General features: G+C 35.4%; 1 protein-coding gene across 1 annotated transcript in view; it reads right to left on the bottom strand.

Annotated features, from left to right (window-relative positions):
- TCEA1 (transcription elongation factor A1) overlaps nucleotides 1-14,186 on the bottom strand; it is a 35,492-nt gene extending 21,306 nt beyond the window's left edge. Inside the window, exons 1-2 of the mRNA XM_011359159.2 lie at nucleotides 13,962-14,186; nucleotides 5,264-5,326 (exon numbers count right to left, since the gene is read on the bottom strand). Of these exons, the coding sequence (XP_011357461.1) occupies nucleotides 5,264-5,326; nucleotides 13,962-14,024 (126 nt within the window). The 5' untranslated portion in view covers nucleotides 14,025-14,186. The remainder of the gene's footprint in view (nucleotides 1-5,263; nucleotides 5,327-13,961) is intronic.
- Nucleotides 14,187-19,198: the final 5,012 nt, after the last annotated feature.

Genomic DNA, 19,198 nt, shown 5'->3' on the forward strand with positions numbered 1-19,198 from the left:
TAAATAAATAAATAATCACAGGATATTTTGATCACTAAAGAGTCAACGACTTCCTGCTTACTAAGAAAACCAATATGGAGAATATAGGCAGATATGGAGAATACAGGCAGCATATGTAAAAAACATGCTCATCCAAGGAAGAAATTGTCCAGTAAAGAATAAGAAATAATGCTGCCGAAGTAGGTGAAAAATTTGAGGTAGGTGTTGTTTAGGGAGTATTTCAGGAAAACTAGAAGAAAGTAGACAGAAGAAAGGATTGTGAAGCTATTTTACTTGGATAACCATCTCTAGATTTGCCTCTTAAGAATTCCCTAGACTGGATTTTTCCTAAAAATGGCAGATTATGATTTACAGGATGTAATAGGTGAGCCATAAAGAACTGTTTTGTGCTCAAGTAACATGAGAAATTGTAGAGTTAAACAGGTTTCTTGATTGCAAGACTAATAAAAGTTTTAGAGATAAACTACACATCAAGAAATTCTATACAGAGAAAATGTATGCATGCCTTTGCCCATGGCTGGCCATCTGGCTTCTATAGAACACCAGGTATACAAATAGAAAGACATTACCTTGGAAAGACAGAGAATGCATTAAGCAGACTTAGTGAGTCAGTTGCACATTGGTGGTAAAGCAGAAAGGAATGAGTAGTGAAATCAATAGACATTATCAATATCACAGAGAAACTAAGCAGATTGCTATGCTCTAGGAAAAAAATCATGAGTTTTTGCCAAGATGATTTGAAGAGAGCCACAAAATCTTAAGTCATTATCGAAAGAAATTAATGGAAAGGCATCCCGTATTAACAGATCGGAGACTTAAATGTTAAGGCTGCAAAAGTACTCAAATCGACCTACACACATATTCAATGCAAGTCCTATCAGAATACCTGCTACCTTTTGTACAGAAATTGAGAAGCTTAACCTAAAGTTTATATGGAAATGCAAGGGATCCAAAATAGCCGAAGTGTTCTCAAAAAAGAAGAACAAAGCTGGAGGACTCACAATTCCCAATTTCAAAACTAAATACAAAGCTACAGTAATCAAGACAATGTGGTCCTACATAAGGAGAAACATGTAGATTAATGGAATAGATTTAAGAATCCAGAAATGAACCCCTAAATTTTCATCACTGATTTTCAACAAGGATATCAAAACAATTGATTGGACAAATGAATATTGAAAGGTAGAACTAGATACCCATATATAAAAGAACAAAGTTGGACCTCTTCTTTATACCACTCATAAAAATTAACTCAAAATGAACCACGGATCTAAGTATATGACTCTTGCGATGGTTTCTTAGATATGACACCTAAAGCACAAGCAACCAAAGAAAACAGTAAATAAGACTACACCAAAAGTTTAAAGTTTTGTGCTTCAAAGAACACCACTAAGAAAAGTAGAGAGAATTCACTGAATGGGAGATTTTTGTAAACCTTCTGTCTGATAAGGGACTCATACCTAGAATATATAAAGAACTACTACAGCTGAATAATAAAAAGACAAATTATCCAACCTAAAAAATAGGCAATAGACCTGAACAGACTTTTCTCTAAAGAAATGGTCAACAAGCACAAGAAAAGACATTCAATATTATCAGTCAGTAGAGAAATGGAAATCAACGCGACAATGGTATTACTTCACAACCACTAGGATGGCTATAATCAAAGACAGATAATGACAAGTGTTGACAAGAATGTGGAAAAACTGGAATCCTCATTTACTTGCTGTTGGGAATGTAAAATGGTACAGCCACTGGGGAAAACAGTTTGACAGACTGACAGATCCTCAAAATGTTCAACATAAAGTTTCCATATGACTAAGCATTTCAACTCTTTTAGGTAGCTACCCAAGAGAAACAAAAACATGTTCACACACAAACTTGTACATGAATGTGCACAGCGGTGTGAGTCACAATAGCCGTAAATGTGGAAACAACCCAAATGTCCACCAACTGACGGGTAAAGAAAATGTGGTATGTGGTAAATCCATACAATGGAATATTTACTACTCAGCCATAAAAAGAAATGAAGTATTGATACATGCTTCGACATGGACGAAAACTGAAAAATTATACTAAGGAAAAGAAGGCAGACACAAAAGGTCACGTATTGCACAATTTCACTGATATGAAATCTCCAGAATAGGCAAATCTGTAGAGACAAAAAGCAGAACTGACTAGTGGTTGCCTTGGGCAGAGAGGAGGAGGCAATTTGGGAGAAATGGGGATGACTGCTAAAAGATATGGGGTTTCTTTTTGAGGTGATGAAAATGTTCTATAATTGACTGTGGTGATAGTAGCAGAATTCTCTGAATATACTAAAAACTAATGAATTGCATACTTTAAATGAATTAATTATATGATATGCAAATTATATCTCAATAAAGCTGTTAAAGAAAGCTATATACAGATATGTTTACTATCCTTTCACTAAGTTCCATGAGAGCAGTGACTTTGTCTTGTCCACTACATTCAGCATGAAGAATAATACCTAGCACACAGCAAGGACTTAATAATTACTGAATGAATGATTCCACTATACATAAAAACTTATAAAACTATCCCAATCTATTATATTATTTGCCTTCCTGTTTACATCCTTACCTTCAACCCATACCAATTAGCCTTCTATTCTATCACTGCTAAAAGTTTCTATTATCTAATTGTAAACTTCAATGGACTCTTCAGTTCTCATTTAATTTAACCAGTCTTTTACATCCTAACAGATGTTTACCTGTCCTCCTGGAGGTTCTATCCACCCCTATGCTATTATCTCCTAAATATTTCCTAAACATGTCCTTTCTCCTACATTCTAGAGCTTTTTACACATATTGCTTTTAAATCAAATTCCAGTTTAAGTTAAAATTCATTAAAATTAAATAATTTAAAATTCAGTTCTTCAGTCACATTTCAGTGTTCAGTAGTCTCATGTGGTTAGCAGCTATATTAGACAACACAGATAAAAAAACATTTCCATCATTGCAGAAAGTTCTATACTGCTCTAGAAGATATATGCACACAACTACCTAACAGACATCTACAACTATTTGTTCCACAAGCATCGCAAAACTCAATGGATCCAAACTTATCCTTTATCTCTTCAACCTCTCATCTTTATTTCCTTCTCATTCCAACCCCACCACATAACCTTTCTTGAATTTTTCTATATTGTTAAATGGCACCATCTACCCAGTCACCATAGCAAAAACTTCAGTCACCATCTACCCAGTCACCATAGCAAAAACGTCCTTCTCGTTCACCCTGATCTGGTCAGCTACTAATTCTTGTAGTTTGTCTATCATTAACAAGCACTCCTCTCCATTTCTATTGCTACTACCTTAGTTCAAAACCTCATCACTGTTCCCCTGAGTAACTGCATAATTAGTCAACAAGCTTTCCTGTTTCCAGCCTCCGGTTTCCTCCACCGTGCAAATATAGTCATGCACTCCCCTGCACCATAGCCTTTCGGCAAGACTGCTCTCAGGACGGCATATGCAGTCCTGTATGCCAAGCTGCCTATGAATTCAACCCTGTATCTGATTTGTCTTTACTTAATATTAACTTAATATGCCACACGACTTCTATATACTGTTTTCTCTGCTGAATAGGAGAACCTATTCATATTTTGGGACTCAGTTTCCACTTTATCACCTATGTGAAGGATTTTCTGAGCCTCCCAGATTAAGTCATCAGATTAAGAAGTAAACTTCTTAGTGGTTCTACCTGCTCTACCTGACAACTGAATCCTATACAGACATCTACAATACCTTTCTGTTTGTTCACATGTCAGTTATCCTCCATGAGACTTTAAGCTCAATGAAGGGGAAAAGCCAAACCTATTCATCACCTGAAAAGAGTTCCTAACCCTAATAAAAATGTGAATGTTTGTTAAAGGACTACATAGACTTTCCAGGAATGAAGCATATGAGAACTATCAAAGATGTGTTATAAATGATAGCCCTACCCAACCTCCATGCCCTCTGTAATGCTACACATTTGTCTTAAATACTGGTATCATGTTGTTTCCGATGTGGTTATCCCCACGTACGCTTGTTAGGAGAAGGCCACACCTAAGTGGTAAGGTACTGTCTCAAAGGTAAGGTTATTCCCAAAGTTGATTTGCCAGAGAAGTTGATGATCTTTGGACAGGATATCTGAACTGAGAAAACAGGACTTAATGATTTGTTTCTTTTTTCTTTCTCGGGTCTACATTTAGAGAAGTTCTTAACCTTTTTTGCACCATCAATCCTTCTGGCAATCTAAAGTATGGACACCTTCTCAGAATGCTTTTACAATAGAATTACATACATAGAACACCAATTACATAATATACAGTTACAAAGTCTTTTCCTAAATGTGATACCTAATAGATGTGCTCCTTAATTTAAAACATTAAATATGATCTAGCATTAAGATGTAACAGTTACCATAATAATGAGCAAAAACAGATGTCAATATAACTACAACTATAATATGAAGTTAAAATATCTGTGATTTCTTTCTGTTATAGTCATACATACCACCAATACAACTGCGGTTTATAGTCTTCATAATTAAAAGAAATGTTTCACTTAGAAACATTTCTTCAGTTTCACTTAGACATTAGTAAAAATAAATATATAATATTTTCCCAACCATGTTCACATACCACCATCACTCTTCCCTAAATTTTGACTTAACAAAATAGAAATATCAAAGGAGACACTCATGAACAATAAGAAATGTGAGGTAGAAAATAGTCAGATCCAAGTTACTATTTACTTTCCTTTTTAAAATGTTGGCTCTGTTAAAATTTTATTTTTATGTTTTAGTCTTGACAGAACATTAAAATAAGACTTCAGTAATGTCTACTAGACATCTGATTGTGTACACAGCTGGCCAGTGCAAAATGCAGAGAGAGAAACACCTTGCCATCCTCACCCCTGAAGCCAGCTAGCTTCATGCTGGCAGAAGCTATCGATGACAGACCAAGAAACTGAAATCTTGGGAGATCAAATCAGGGCCAAGAATCCATTCTCCTTTCACAGTGAGATTTCACTTCTACTGCCAACCTTAGAGATTTGGGTTTTATTCTCCTTGAGGAAGACAACATTTTTCTATAATGGTAACATTAGACTATTGATTTATGTTACTATCTTAAAAAACAGAAGTTAATAATGGCTTAAAATATAACGAGATAGTACCAAAAACATATTGGTATTGAAGATATTTCAGTACTTTATGATAATGACCTATTCAAAAATTATGACATATTAGCACATACCTGTAATAATTCCAGGGTCATGGGAATATTCTTAAGCTCCTTCAGCAAATCCAGTGCTCCAGCCTATAAAGTAAAATAATTTCATACTGAATTTCCCAGATAGTAAAACAAGAACAAGAGATTTAACTTTATATTCTCCTATCCACAACTCACTATGGGGCACTTATACAAGTGAGAATGGTACATATACACACACACATGTGTACATACACACATATATATATGACAGAAAGAGAGAGAAAGACAGAGACATAGACAAATAGATATCTTCCAATAGAGGTTGCAATTTACTAGAGGATCATAAAATCCATCTCATGGGTTATAACCGGCACTTGTTAAATACTGTTTTGTAAAAGTTCATTTTCGATAGTGTTTGTTTATATGTGTTCCAAGCACAAATGTAAAACGCATTCTTTACTGTGGTACTATAATAATATACCCCAAACTTCCATGGAGAGCACCTGTCTGATAAAGTGGGAATTGGGGTTAGAAGATGCTCGGCACCTCTAGCATTCGCTCACACACAGGGAGAGTGGGAAAGGATATCTCTTTACTAGAATTCTCATGAGGTCTCTCTGTATCTCACTGGCCTGTCACAAGAACTACCGTCTATCTGGTTCTTGCAAAGTAATAAAAAGCAAATTCTGAAAGAAAATTTGGAATTAAGATTTATGTTAAGCTTATAGGCCTGTTCATTGCCTGTCCCCATCTAGAATCAAAGGCTCCCATACAGATGATGAAGCTAGAACAAAATAAGACTTATGGAAAAATTACATAAAGCACCTAAAGTTAAAAGAAGAATGGAATTAAATGAGAAGCAACAGCACCACCTACAGCTCGTGGCTGAATATTTCAATTTGATAGATTTAATCAAATACATTCACTTAATCACATTTTATTTAGTCTAATATCCACTTAATTTACTACTTATAGACACATCAATATTCTATATACTACTAAAAAAAAACTATTAAACTATCATGGTGTTTTTTTACTACTTTTAACTTTTGTTTATTGAAAGAATTCTTTTAGACTTGGAAGTTTTATCATATATTACCTTTCACATATATAAAGAGAAAAACATAAACAAAACAAATTGGCTTGGGTGTTTCTAAAAGTACTTCATATTCAGAGTACAAGGCTTATGAATCACTTTTGGACTCAGATTTAATAACATGTTTTTATCCCACAAAAAGTTTGATCAGAAACACTAGTAATGTACCATTTCCTAAAAGAATCCATAAAAGAGCTAAAAACTATTAGTTCTTAGCTGCCTTTGCAGTGTGTAGAGCTAGCTGTTTTCACCCCCACTGCTTTTCAACCATTTGGTTCCTCAGAGGTTCAAAGTGTACTTCACTAATATCTCTCAGATTTTCTTGCAAGCGCTAACACCCATTCTGCAAATGTTGATGCTGGCTTTGATGTTTTGCCTATGAAAGTACATCGCAGCAGCCACCTGGCCAACATATATGTAATTAATTCTACTTTCTGAAATGTTAAAATATGAAAACTACATACCCTAAAGATCAATAATACAGAGCATATCCTTCATTATGCACCCCACAGGAAGAAACAAGCATGAAATCTCATGGTATCATATTTCTTAAATATAAAATTACATTAAGGCTTCCAGTCCCATAATTTTTCCATTTAAAGGTGACAGACATTAGACGTGGGCATGGAGAATAACAAAGTATTAACTTTTCTTCTAGCAACAAACAGATAACATCATTTTAATTTAACCCGTTACCTCATAAATAAAAACTTAAGTTCAATAGAAACTATCAAACTGGTTATTATAAAGTATTTTAATGATTCACTTCTGATCTTAAAATTCTATATTCTTTTTATTTAGAGGCAACTGAAAAAAGTGAAATATAACAGTTGTTAGAGGAGAAAGCTAATACTGACTCTAAATTTACCATTTATCAAGCATTTCTACATGCATGACATTTTTGTGAGCAAATGAGGTCTTCAATCCCTTATTGAAGGGGTCCCCAACCCCAGGGCTGCAGACAGGTACTGGTTCGTGACCTGTTAGCAACCGGGCCGCACGGCAGATAGTAAGCAGTAGGTGAACAAGCGAAGCTTCATCTGTATTTGCAGCTGCTCCCCAGAGCTAGCATCACCGCCTTGGCTCCACTTCAGATCATCAGGCATTAGATTCTTATAGAAGCACTGGTCTCTGGTGCCAAGAAGGTTGAGGACAGCTGCCGCAAGTCCCCAAACCAAAAACCTTTGAAAACCAAAAGATTTCTCATAGGTTGTCTATAAACTCATTTTGACAGCAACGCATAATTTCAACAAATGAAAAGCTCTTTACGTTCTATTTATTCCACTTAAATAGCATTTCACTACAGAAATATTAGTATATGATCACTGAAAACTGCCCAGACCTAGATGAAGATATTATGCAATATAAAACGTATATATCAAATTAGCTTTATAAAATCTGAAAAAATTGGAATTCTCAAATATGGAGCAATCTTCTACATCTACCATGGACTTTTTTATTCTACTCATGTCTCAATATGCATTTTCTGATCTATTTCTGACCTAGGATCAATTAGAAAGGAAGATTTAAAAACTCACACTTCTAGAAGTCCCTTTAAAAGCAGGGTCTCCCTTCTTAGACTTACATAATGCCGTCACATACAAAATTTAAGTTGTTTTCCAAATAGAAGCAATAGATTTGCATTAATTTCATCATGCTCTCTCTTTTTACTCAGATCTCTTTGGTGATGATTGAGTTAGAGATACAGGCTATGGAAGGAAGGAAAAGCTAAATAATACTCATGGGATAAAACTATGATCTTTATCATAATTACATTGTGTTCTAACCAAATAAAGTGAATACTTCAATCAAGGTTCTTTAAGAAATAAATTATGATGATCAGAACAAGAAAAAAAGGCAAAAAAATTGTATATTAATTGTGACAAAAACTTCTTTGAATGTGCTAAGCATCGTGTTAAATACTTTACATATATTATTTCATCTTCACAATATACCCTACATAAGTAAGTAATTTTATTATCCCCATTTTACAGATGAGAAAATTGAAGCTCAGATAACGTAGACTGGAACAAGGTCACATGATTACTAACTAGAAAAGGCTAGATCTACGCAGGTCTATCAAATTACACTCTTCTGCCCAAGATCTGCTCTGTACTAAGGATACAGCAGTAAGCAAGACATAAATCCTTTTTGACTTCAGGGAATTTTAAAACAACAGAAATCTTTGAGCATCTTCTTCAAACCTTCAATTATAGGAAGAAAGAAACTTAGAAAAGTGACTTGCCCAAGGTCATACCAATGAGTACTATAAAAAGACAAGAACTACCATTCCTAACCCTTACACAACTGCTCTTTCTAGTCCATAGGTCCACAGGTGGCAATTCTGCTCTGTGAACTCAGATGAATAGCATTACCAAACAAGAAACTATAGTATAGGTTTGCTCAATCATCGCCTGCCTCTAAAGGTCAAGTCTATTAGATTGCAGCATCTCCTAGAGATAATGATGCAAGAGAAAGAAAGAGTCTACCTTGACTTCCAGAGTCAAATTTAGTTCACAGTACTGGCTGAAAAATAAACAACAGCTCTCGCACTACATTATTACATCTTCGGTACTCTTGTCAATGGAAATAAGTACTTTACAGAATATGGTATTCAAACATGTACTGAGTACCCGGTATATACAAGACTATATAGGATACCAACTTCCTTCTCCTCAAGGAGATGTAAGAAGGAGGGAGTAATATACAATATACAGTTAAGGAGATGGGCTATATATATGAGATCTAGATTAAAATCCATGTGCTGCCATTTTCTTTTAAGGCTTCAGTTTCTTTTTACGTAGGTGAGCACAATATACTGACCTAAAGTAGTAAAAATAGTCATATGAGGTAATATAACACATATGAAGTATTAAAACAGAGTGCCTAAAACATATTATACTTTTACTACATGATCACAAATTTGTAGTTATTCCACATCAATAGTACAAGCAAAAGAAGAAAAAATATATAAATTTAACTTCATCAAAATTAAAAGCTTTTGTACTTTAAAAGGTACTGTGAAGAGAGTGAAAAGACAACTCAAAATATGGGAGACAATACACGCAAATCTCATCTCTGATAAGGGTCGAGTATTCAGAATATACAGAATTCTTACAACTTGATAACACAAACACTTAATTAGGTAAAGGATTTGAACAGACATTTCTCCAAAGATATACAAATAGACAGCAAGCAATGAAAAATATTCAACAGCATTAGTTATCAGAGAAATCAAATCAAAACCATAGTGAGATACACTTTACAACCACTACAATGTTTATAATCGAGAGATAACCTGTGTTGAAGATGTGGTAAAACTAGAACCCTCATACATTGCTGGTGAGAACGTAAACTGGTGCAGCAACTTTGGAAAATAGTCTGGCAGTTCCCCAAGAGATTAAACAGTTATCATATGACCCAACATTTCTACTCCTAGGTATATATCCAACAGAAATGAAAACGTATGTCCACACAAAGACTTGCGTAAGAATATTCTTAGCGGCATTATTCATAATAGCCAAAAAGTGGAAACAGCCCAAAATGTGGTATATCTACCGGTACAGCGGAGTACTATTCAACAATACAAAGGAATAAAGTACTGAAACTCGCTATGTTAATGAAAACACTAAGTGAAAGAAGCCAGTCACAGACCACATGTTATATGATACCACTTATACAAATACATACTGTATGATTCTATTTATATGAAATGTCCAGAATAGGCAACCATTGAAATAGAAAGTAGATTAGTGGTTAAGAGGAAGAGGGAGATATGGTGACTACCTAATGGGTTACTTTATGGATTTCTTTTTGGAGTGACAAAAATGTTCTAAAATTAGGTGGTGGTGATAGTGGCACAAATCTGTGTATATACTAAAATCCATTGAATTGTATACTTTAAAAGGGTGAATTTTTTTATCTCAATAAAGCTGTTACAAAAAATTGTGTAATCATTCTAAATTTTGATTTATGCTAATCAATCTCTTATATGGAAAACAAAGGTGTTTTTTTTTTCCTCTCAATCCAAGTAAGAGAAGACTTAGAAATGTATACATTTCAGGAATCCTAGCTCCTAGGAAATTCCAACATTTAATTTCAAATTCTCTCCCTGTAATTTAATTCCACCTAGCCCTGAGCCTTCAATGAACAAAATAAACAAACCCCAACAAAACTAACAAAATCTCTCCATGAACTTGAAAATTTTAAGTTCTTACCTCACTCTTCCTTCTACAGTCTAGTATCATAAATTCTCTACACAGACAATTCAGGTTTTTTAGCCATTAACTATATTCTAGCCACGGGAAAGAATTTTGTATTCACTAAATTATCTCCAACTTACTATCAAGAAAAACAATTTAGAGATGTTAACGAACTTGCCTAAGAGCCCACAGCCAAAGTTCAGAAGTGCCGGAATTTGAACACAGATTAGGAATTAGACTTGCTTATTGGCATCAAGTCAAAATGACAAGAAAAAAGGCTAAGCAAAAACAGCTATTACTGGAATCTTTGACACTAACTTATGTGGTTCATCAAGGCCTTGGAGTGGATGCCTATAAAACTGCTAATACTGTTTAAGATCAAGTATACCCATGGGGCAACGTTCTGGGTAGTACTAGGTCAGGATATTGATTGGGAAATCTGTCTGCCCCCAAGGTCTTATATTCATTTAATTGTACCCACTGTCAACCATGAGAAGGAATCCTTATGGCTAATGGGGCCCAATTTCATAATTGGAGTCTAACAGCCATTGTTTAAAAGGCCTCTCCCCTACACTACATCCCAGCAAAAAGCAGCAGATTCACCCACCAAATCCTTCTATATTGTGTTCTGCTGTCTAAGAAGCTCCTGGTATTGTATTTCAACCAATGGGACTGAGACCTTCTCCATCCAATCAGAGATAGACAACTATATCCTTATTTGCATCTTTACCAACCAATCAGAGCTGCTCTATAATTACCAATCAGAATACTGCAATGTGAACCAATCAAACTGTGTGACTATGGAGTCCTTATTTGCATGCAATTAGGCCAATCAGGACCCTGGGATGAACACTTTTCTCTATATAAGATAGCTTCTCGTTTGTCTCAGTGGAGTACATTTCTGGTTTCTACCCAAGACAGCCTTTTCCAGGCTTGCAACCTGTTTCACTTGAGCTGCTTCACCTGAATAAGGTTTCTCCCTTCAATGCACCCCAAACTGGGGACTCCTGTTAGCACTAGATTGGTGGCAGAGACCTTTTGTTGATACCATGCAAGGTTCAAAAACAGATGCAAGGGTCTTCTGTAGAGGCACTGAAGCTTAACAGAGAGTACTACTGGCTTTGGAGAAAAAAGATTTAAATTCACAACTTCATTTGCTACTATCTACTTATTTGGCTTAGGACAATTCACTTTCTAAATACTTCCTTTCCTAATTTTTAGAATGGGGATACTTACCTTGCAAAACTGTCAGGAATAAATGAGATAAGGTAGGTAAGTACTCAGAATGCCTGGCACAGAATAATTTAAAAGATGGTAGCTGTTTTTTTTTTTAATTACTTAAATGTGACACCTGAGGTTTTATTAAAACAATATCCAGTGCAGCACTTAAACTTGTCAATTCAGAGGACAATTACTACTTTTCAAGCAGTTTATTTTTTAATAGTATAAAAATAATATTAAAATAGCTCTGAGAAAATATGGAAACCACAAATTAAGAGAAACTAATCTACCATAATCCAACAATCTCCAGAACGTCTTCTATTCAATTACTGAATACTTTAAAAGTTATTTGTAGGTTGAACATGTGTTTTTATTTTTGTTTTTCTGGAGGCAAATTTTCATACTTGTGAAGTTCTGAACTACTAGAAAAATGAAATTTGAGAAAATGAGATTTAAGGATTATCTGTAGAGTTTATCCTCATTTTCCCCCACACTCATACTAAAAATCTGAAAATGCATTTATAATTTGAGAACTGCAGATAAATGCAAACTGGTCTTCAAGGAAACAAACAAAAACAAACACTTAATGAATTAAATGATTTAAAGATATACATTATAGCCTGAGTCAGAGAAAAAAAAAATACCCAACAGTCTTTTTTCCTGGGAGTTTCTACTGGGGAAGTCTGAGAATCTCCAGGCAAAGAAAAAACTTTCCAGTTTAAACAAAATAACAAAAATGTTCAGCCTACGGAATAACCAGAACTCACAAAATAACCAGAATTTATCAGTTGCAGTGGGGAATAAAAGGGCTCTATCAATAGAAAAAAATAAATGGCATAAGTAACATCTGGAACAGAAAACAAACAGGAAATACTTTAAAGGGCCAAAATTGCAAATATAGATTAACAGGGTATGAAATTAAACATTGGGCAATGCACCTGTTAAAAGAAAAGAGGAACAGACTCTATGCAGTCTTAAGAATTCAGTGTTAAACACTATTCCTGCTCTGGTGTGCTGTCCAGTAGAAAGTTTGGGTCCTGGCTTAATTCAAATTGCACAGTACTTAATTTAAATAGATGAACTACTTAATCTCTCTGACTCAGTTTCTTATTCTGTAAAATAGATATGCCGCAGCTGTTGTCTCAAAAAAAAAAAAAAATGCACAGATACTTTGTAACTCCAAAGAGCTGTACAAATCAGGGCATCCCTTTTTTCCTTCACATTAGTTTGTCATGGAATTCATTTCATAGCTGAGAATAAGTTATTTCAGGTACATGGATACTGAAAATGTGCTGAGCATGGTGGAACGAATTCAGTTAAAGACAACTGTGGAAGTTTAGCAGAAAACAGAGGACTCTGAACCAAGGGACTGAAAGTGGCACACATAGGTAGACAAAAATGTAGAAATTGAAAGACCTCAAACAAACCACAAGAGAACATGTTCACATAAACACATTATCAATAACAAGATAATGCCTCCACTATTAACTGCAAACCACTTAGAAAGTAGCCAGCAATGACATTTGTCCAAATTCATCAACCAACACACCCCAGTTAGTCATAAAATACATTGTGTATTTTAGTCGTAGCTCTTTTGCACACTACCATCTAACAAGAGATACTTTTTAAAAAACGTTTAGCAACTTGCCAAGTACACTGGTATATTTGGACTTTTTAATTGCTAAACATACACGTAAGTAGTTTAGGTAATCAAGTGAATGTTTAGACTTCTTCAAAACTAAGATCCAGGGATTTTACAGTTTACAGTTTAGCTTGATGTCTAAAGCAGATCACGAACCTCTATTTTATGTTATTTATAGGTGTCGGCCAACGATCTCGGAAAAGAGAATGAATGCTCTGAAACAGCGAAGGCTTTCTACACTCTTCAATTCTTAAACTAAATTAGCGAGGATTTACTAACACGAAAGCTTACTACAGAAGGACAGCCGCCTTGATTAGGTTTATCAGGCGGTACCAGAAAGGAACTTCCAAGTACCAAGAACCGATTCCCAACGCCTGCGGCCGCCAGACCGCACCGCCTCCCCTAGGACGCCCTCCCCAAGACGCGGGCTGTGTCCCCGCCGGCTTCCCGAGCAAGGAGAGCTGGCGTAGGCGGGCCAGGAGCCCCCTCGAACCCAGCCCGGGCCCACTGCGTCCAGTCCCCGCGATCCCCGCCCGGTGCCCTGGCTCCCTCGGGGTCCGCGCCACCCGCCGCGCTCACCGCGTTCTTCTTCTGCACCATCTTGTCCATCTTCTTGGCAATACGGACCACCTCGTCCTCCATGGCTCCGGCAGGTCTCCCCTGCGCCCAGCCCGTTTGGGACGGGCTGTGGGCGAAGCTGGGGTAGAGGTGACAGCAGGACGCGAGCTCCGGCGCTCAGTGAGCCCAGCACAGCAGGCCTGGGCCTAGGCCCTTCCTCACAAACCAAGCCGGCGGCGGCGGCGGCTCCTCCCCCGCAGGCAGCGCCAATCGAGCTCCGCGCGCGCCGTACAGGCACTACCAATCGACAGCGGATCGCTGGGAAGGTCGGCAGGCCCCGGCGCCCGCCAGGCGGACTTGGCCCTGGCTCTGTCAAGCGGGCGACGAGCAAGCGGGTTTGTAGTGTTTCCCGCCTGGCAGTCATAAAAGCCAACAAACCGCGAGGCCAACTTTGCCGCAAATTCGCCTCCCGCCGGGCCTCCACGCTGACTGGCGTTCAACCCGTCGCGGAAGTCACCAGGGACATCCCAGAGGTCTAGAACCCACGGAGCTCTGAACTGAGGTGGGTTTAGAGAATGGAACGTTGGCAGTTTTTAAAGTCAGTAGGAACCCAAGCATTTTATCTTTTGTAGCAGGCTACCTTGAAAAGCAGCCTCCCCCATTCCTCTAAATAGCCCATTATAATATGGATTTAAGCTTTTTCTTTTTAAAATTCAAATCCTTTGTAAGCTCCTTAAAGGACAGACCCGATCTTGTTTGTTTCCTGACTCAAAATGTTGGACACAGTCCTGGGCCTAAAGCATCACTGTGTCCCAAAGGACTGTTTGCAAAGACAATAAGAAAGCAGATATTATGACTACTGGACCGATGGCTACAGATTGAAAATTAAAAACATTGTTTAAAATTAGTGTCACCATAGTAGCTTAACTAACTGTACCAATAGAAATGCATTTCTTCTATTGATGTAATTGTTCCCCTCCCTTTTCTCATAAATACTCCTTGCCTTTCTCTCCTAGTGCGAGCACTACTTGGGTTTATGCCTGAATCAATGATTCCCAAATAGCTATTCTTTTTTATCTCAACTGTTTGAGAGGCCTTTTAATTTTAGGTTAACATTCTAAAAAGTATTCCAAAATTTTTATCACCTCAAAAAGAGAACTTGTGCTTTTTAAGCAGTCACCCCTGATTTCCCTCAACTCTTAGCAACCACAAATCTGCTTTCTATCTCTATGAACTACAATATTCTACTCATTTCATATAAATGGAGTCATACATTATGTGACCTTTTGTGACTGCCTGCTTTCCCTGAGCATGTTTTCAAGGTTTATCTATGTTGTAGAAGGTGTTGGTATTTCACTCCATTTTATGGCTGCATTGTATGGATACACCACATTTTTTTATTCATTCATCAACTGATAGATATGAATTGTTTCCATTTATCTTTCACTGTTCCATATTTTCTCTCCTATGGATAGTACAGCTATGAATATTCGTGTACAAAGTTTTATATGAACACCTATTTTCAGTTCTTTTCAGTATGTACTTAGGCCTGGGGTGCCAGGTCATATGGTAATTAATTTGGAAGAACTTCCAACCTGTTTTCCACAAGCACCTGCACCATTTTACATTCCCACCAGAAATGTACTAGGGTTCCAATTTCCCATCTTTGCCAACACTTGTTTTTAATCCAACTTTTATTCTAACCATTTTAGTGAGTGCGAAGTTGCATCTCATTGTGGTTTTAATTCCCTAATGACTAATCGCGTTGAGTATATTATAATAGGCTTGTTGGCCATTTGTACATCTGAAGAAATGTTTATTCAAGTCCTTTGCCCAATTTTTAACCAGGTTGTCTTTTTGCTGTTGAGAATTCTTTATATGTTCTGGAAACTAGATTCTTATCAGGTATGATTTGCAAATGTTGTTTCCCATTCTGTGACTTGTCTTTTCATTTCTTAATAGTGGTCTCTGATGTGCAGACCTATGTTATCAAAGTCCAATTTATCTGTTTTCTTTTGTTGCTTTTACTTTTGATGTTATATCTAAAAAATTCATTGCCAAATTCAAAGTTGTGAAGATTTACCATTGCCATTTTAACAAAATTAAGTCTTCCAATTCATAAAAATAGAATGTCTTTCCATTTATTTAGGTCTACTTTAATTTCTTTCCATAGAATTGTGTAGTTTTCAATATACAAATCTTTTATTTCTTTGGTTAAATTTATTCCTCAATATTTTATTCTTTTGAATGCTATTGAAAATGAAATTGTTTTTTTTTAAATCCTTTTTAAATTGTTCATTGCTAGGGTTTATAAATACAACTTATTTTTGTATGTTGATCTTGTATCCTGCAAATTTGCTGAGTTTACTGGCTCATATATTTTTATTGTTGTTTATTTTTATTCTTTAATAAGATCATTTCATCTGGAAAAGAGTTTGACTTCTTCCTTTCCAACTTGAATGCATTTTTTTCTTTTTCTTGCTTAATTTTTCTGGCTATTTTGAATAGAATAGTGAAAGCAGAAATCACTATTGTTCTTGATCTTAGAGAGCGTTCAGTCTTTCACCACTGAGTATGATGTTAGCTGTAAGGTTCGTAGGCGCCTTTATCATGTCGAAGTTTCCTTCTACTCCTCGTTTGTTGAGCGTTTCTAGCATGAATAGTTGTTGGATTTTGTCAAATGCTTTTCTGTGTTAATTGAAATGATCAAGTCACATTTTACCTTCATTCTATTAATATGGTGGATTATATCGATTGATTTTTATGTGTTGAACCACTCTTACATTCCTGATATAAATCTCACTTTGTCATAGTGTGTAATCCTTTTAATATGCTCCTTGATTTGGGTTGCTGGTATTTTCTTGGAGGTTTTTGTATTTATAGTCATAAAGAATATTGGTCTTTAATTGTCTTTGAATAGCTTTGATGTCTGGGTAATACGGGCATCATGGAAGGCATATAGAAATGTTCCATCCTCTTCTATTTTAAAAGCATTGAGAGGGATTAGTGTTATTTAAACGCTTGGTAGAATTCACTAATAAAGCCATCTGGTCCTGGATTTTTCTTTGTCGGGAGGTTTTCGTTACACATTCAATTTCTTATAGGTTTGTCTAGATTTTCTATTTCTTCCTGAGTCAGTCTTGATAGATTGTACACTTCTGGGAATTTGTTCATTTCATCTAGGTTATCTTATTTTTCAACATACAATTGCTATAATATTCTCTTATAATTGTTTTTATTTCTACAAGGTCAGTAGTAATTCCTCCACTTTAATTTGTGATTTTAGTAATTTGAATTTTTTTTCTTTAATGTAGCTAAAGTTTTGTCAATTTTGTTGGTCTTCTCAAAGAACTAACTTTTGATTTAGGCAATTCTGTTTTTTTGCTCATTTTGAATTCACTTATATCTAATCTATACTATTTTTTTCTTTCTGACAGCTTTGGGTTTTGATTGCTTCTGTTCTTTCAATTCCTCAGGATATAAAGTTACATTTTTGATGTAAGATATTTCTTTTTATTAATGTAGGTTTTTATAGCTATAAATTTGCCTCTGAGTTCTGTATTCATTGCATTCCACAAGTTCTGGAATCTTATGCTTTTGTTTTTATTTGTTCCAAAATGTTTTCTAATTTCTTTTATGACTACTTTTTGACCCATTTATTGTATCGGAGTGTGTTATTTGATTTCCATGCAATTGTGAATTTTCCATGTGTTTCCCTGTTATTTATAGCTAGCTTTCTTCCATTCTGGTTGAAGAGAACATTTGTATGATTTAAAACGTTTTAAATTTATTGAGATTTTGCATAACATGTGGTGTGTCCTGAAGAATGTTCTACATGCACTTGGGAAGAAGGTGCATTCTTTTGTTGTTGGATGAAAAGTACTGTATATGTCTGTTAGGTCTAGTTGGTTCAAGTCCTCTATTTCCTGTTGATCTTCTGGCTGGTTGTTCTATCCATTATTGAAAGAAGTGTCTAATGAAGTCTCTATTTTTGAAGTCTCTATTGTGTCAGGTTTTGCTTCATATATATTAGGACTCTATTGTAAGTTGCATATATGTTTATGATTGCTATATCTTCTTGGTGAATTGATCATTTTATTGCTATATAATGCACTCGTTCTTTTGTAGCAATTTTTTTACTTGAAATCTATTTTGTCTAATGTGGTATAGCCACTCCAGCTCTCTTTTGGTTACTATTTGCATGGAACATCTTTTTTCCATCCTTTCACTTTCAGCCTATTTATGTCTTTAGCTTAAAGTGAGTCTTTTGTAGACATATAGTTGTATCTTTTTTTCAAATCCATTCTACTGATCTCTGCCTTTTAATTGAATAGTTTACTTCATTTAATTTTAGGTAATTACTGCTAAGAACTTACTCTGCTATTTTGCTATGTATTATTTTTCTGTATCAATTTTTCCATTACTGCCTCCTTTCATGATTGATTTTTTTCTAGTATACCATTTTTACTCCATTCTTATTTCCTTTTCTGTGTATTTTAAAATTCTTTTCTTAGTGGTTACCCTGGGGATTACAATTAACATTTTAAAATTATGACAGTTTAGCTTAAACAATCTCAATTTAGCTTCAGTAGTACAGAAATTCTCTGCTTCTATACATTTCTGTCTTCCCCATTTTCTGTAGTTGTCACAAATTAAATCTTTACAAAATGTATGCCCAGTACAACACTAAAAATCCTACATAAAAGAGACAAAAGGAAATACCAAACAAAACTTAAATATTAGGTTAGAAACAATGAAAACCAAATTTGAGAATTTTTTTTAACCAATTTCCCATTTGCTCCAAGAATACTTGCCTGTGGCACTGGTGGCTGCAGCGTTTACCCCAAGATAACTCGATGATTACAGTCCTAACCTTACCCCTAAAGTTGGCCATGAAATACCTTGCTTTTATTATTTTTGCATCATTCTAGTATATCAATCGTCTATGGAAACAAATGACAGCATTCTATTTATAGCATTGTTTTTAGTAGTGGTATTTCCATTTATAAAATATAGTAATTATCACTGAAAACGTCAAATCCTAGAAAACAGCATTCCTACATGTGATGTTAACATCGTTTTCAAATAGTTGTTAGTCAAAGATTTGATAAATCTGATTTACATATACATTTCTGTTACATTAGGATTAGAGACAAGTTCTGTTTAGAAATAACTCCAAGAACAGTTTTTATATTTTATTTTCATATTGAAAACTATTCAAATTCAGCCTCAAAGCGTGTTTATGTAAAATTAACACT

This window comes from Pteropus vampyrus, unplaced genomic scaffold, assembly GCF_000151845.1.
Source record: "Pteropus vampyrus isolate Shadow unplaced genomic scaffold, Pvam_2.0 Scaffold45, whole genome shotgun sequence".
In the NCBI taxonomy this organism is placed as follows: Eukaryota; Metazoa; Chordata; class Mammalia; order Chiroptera; family Pteropodidae; genus Pteropus; species Pteropus vampyrus.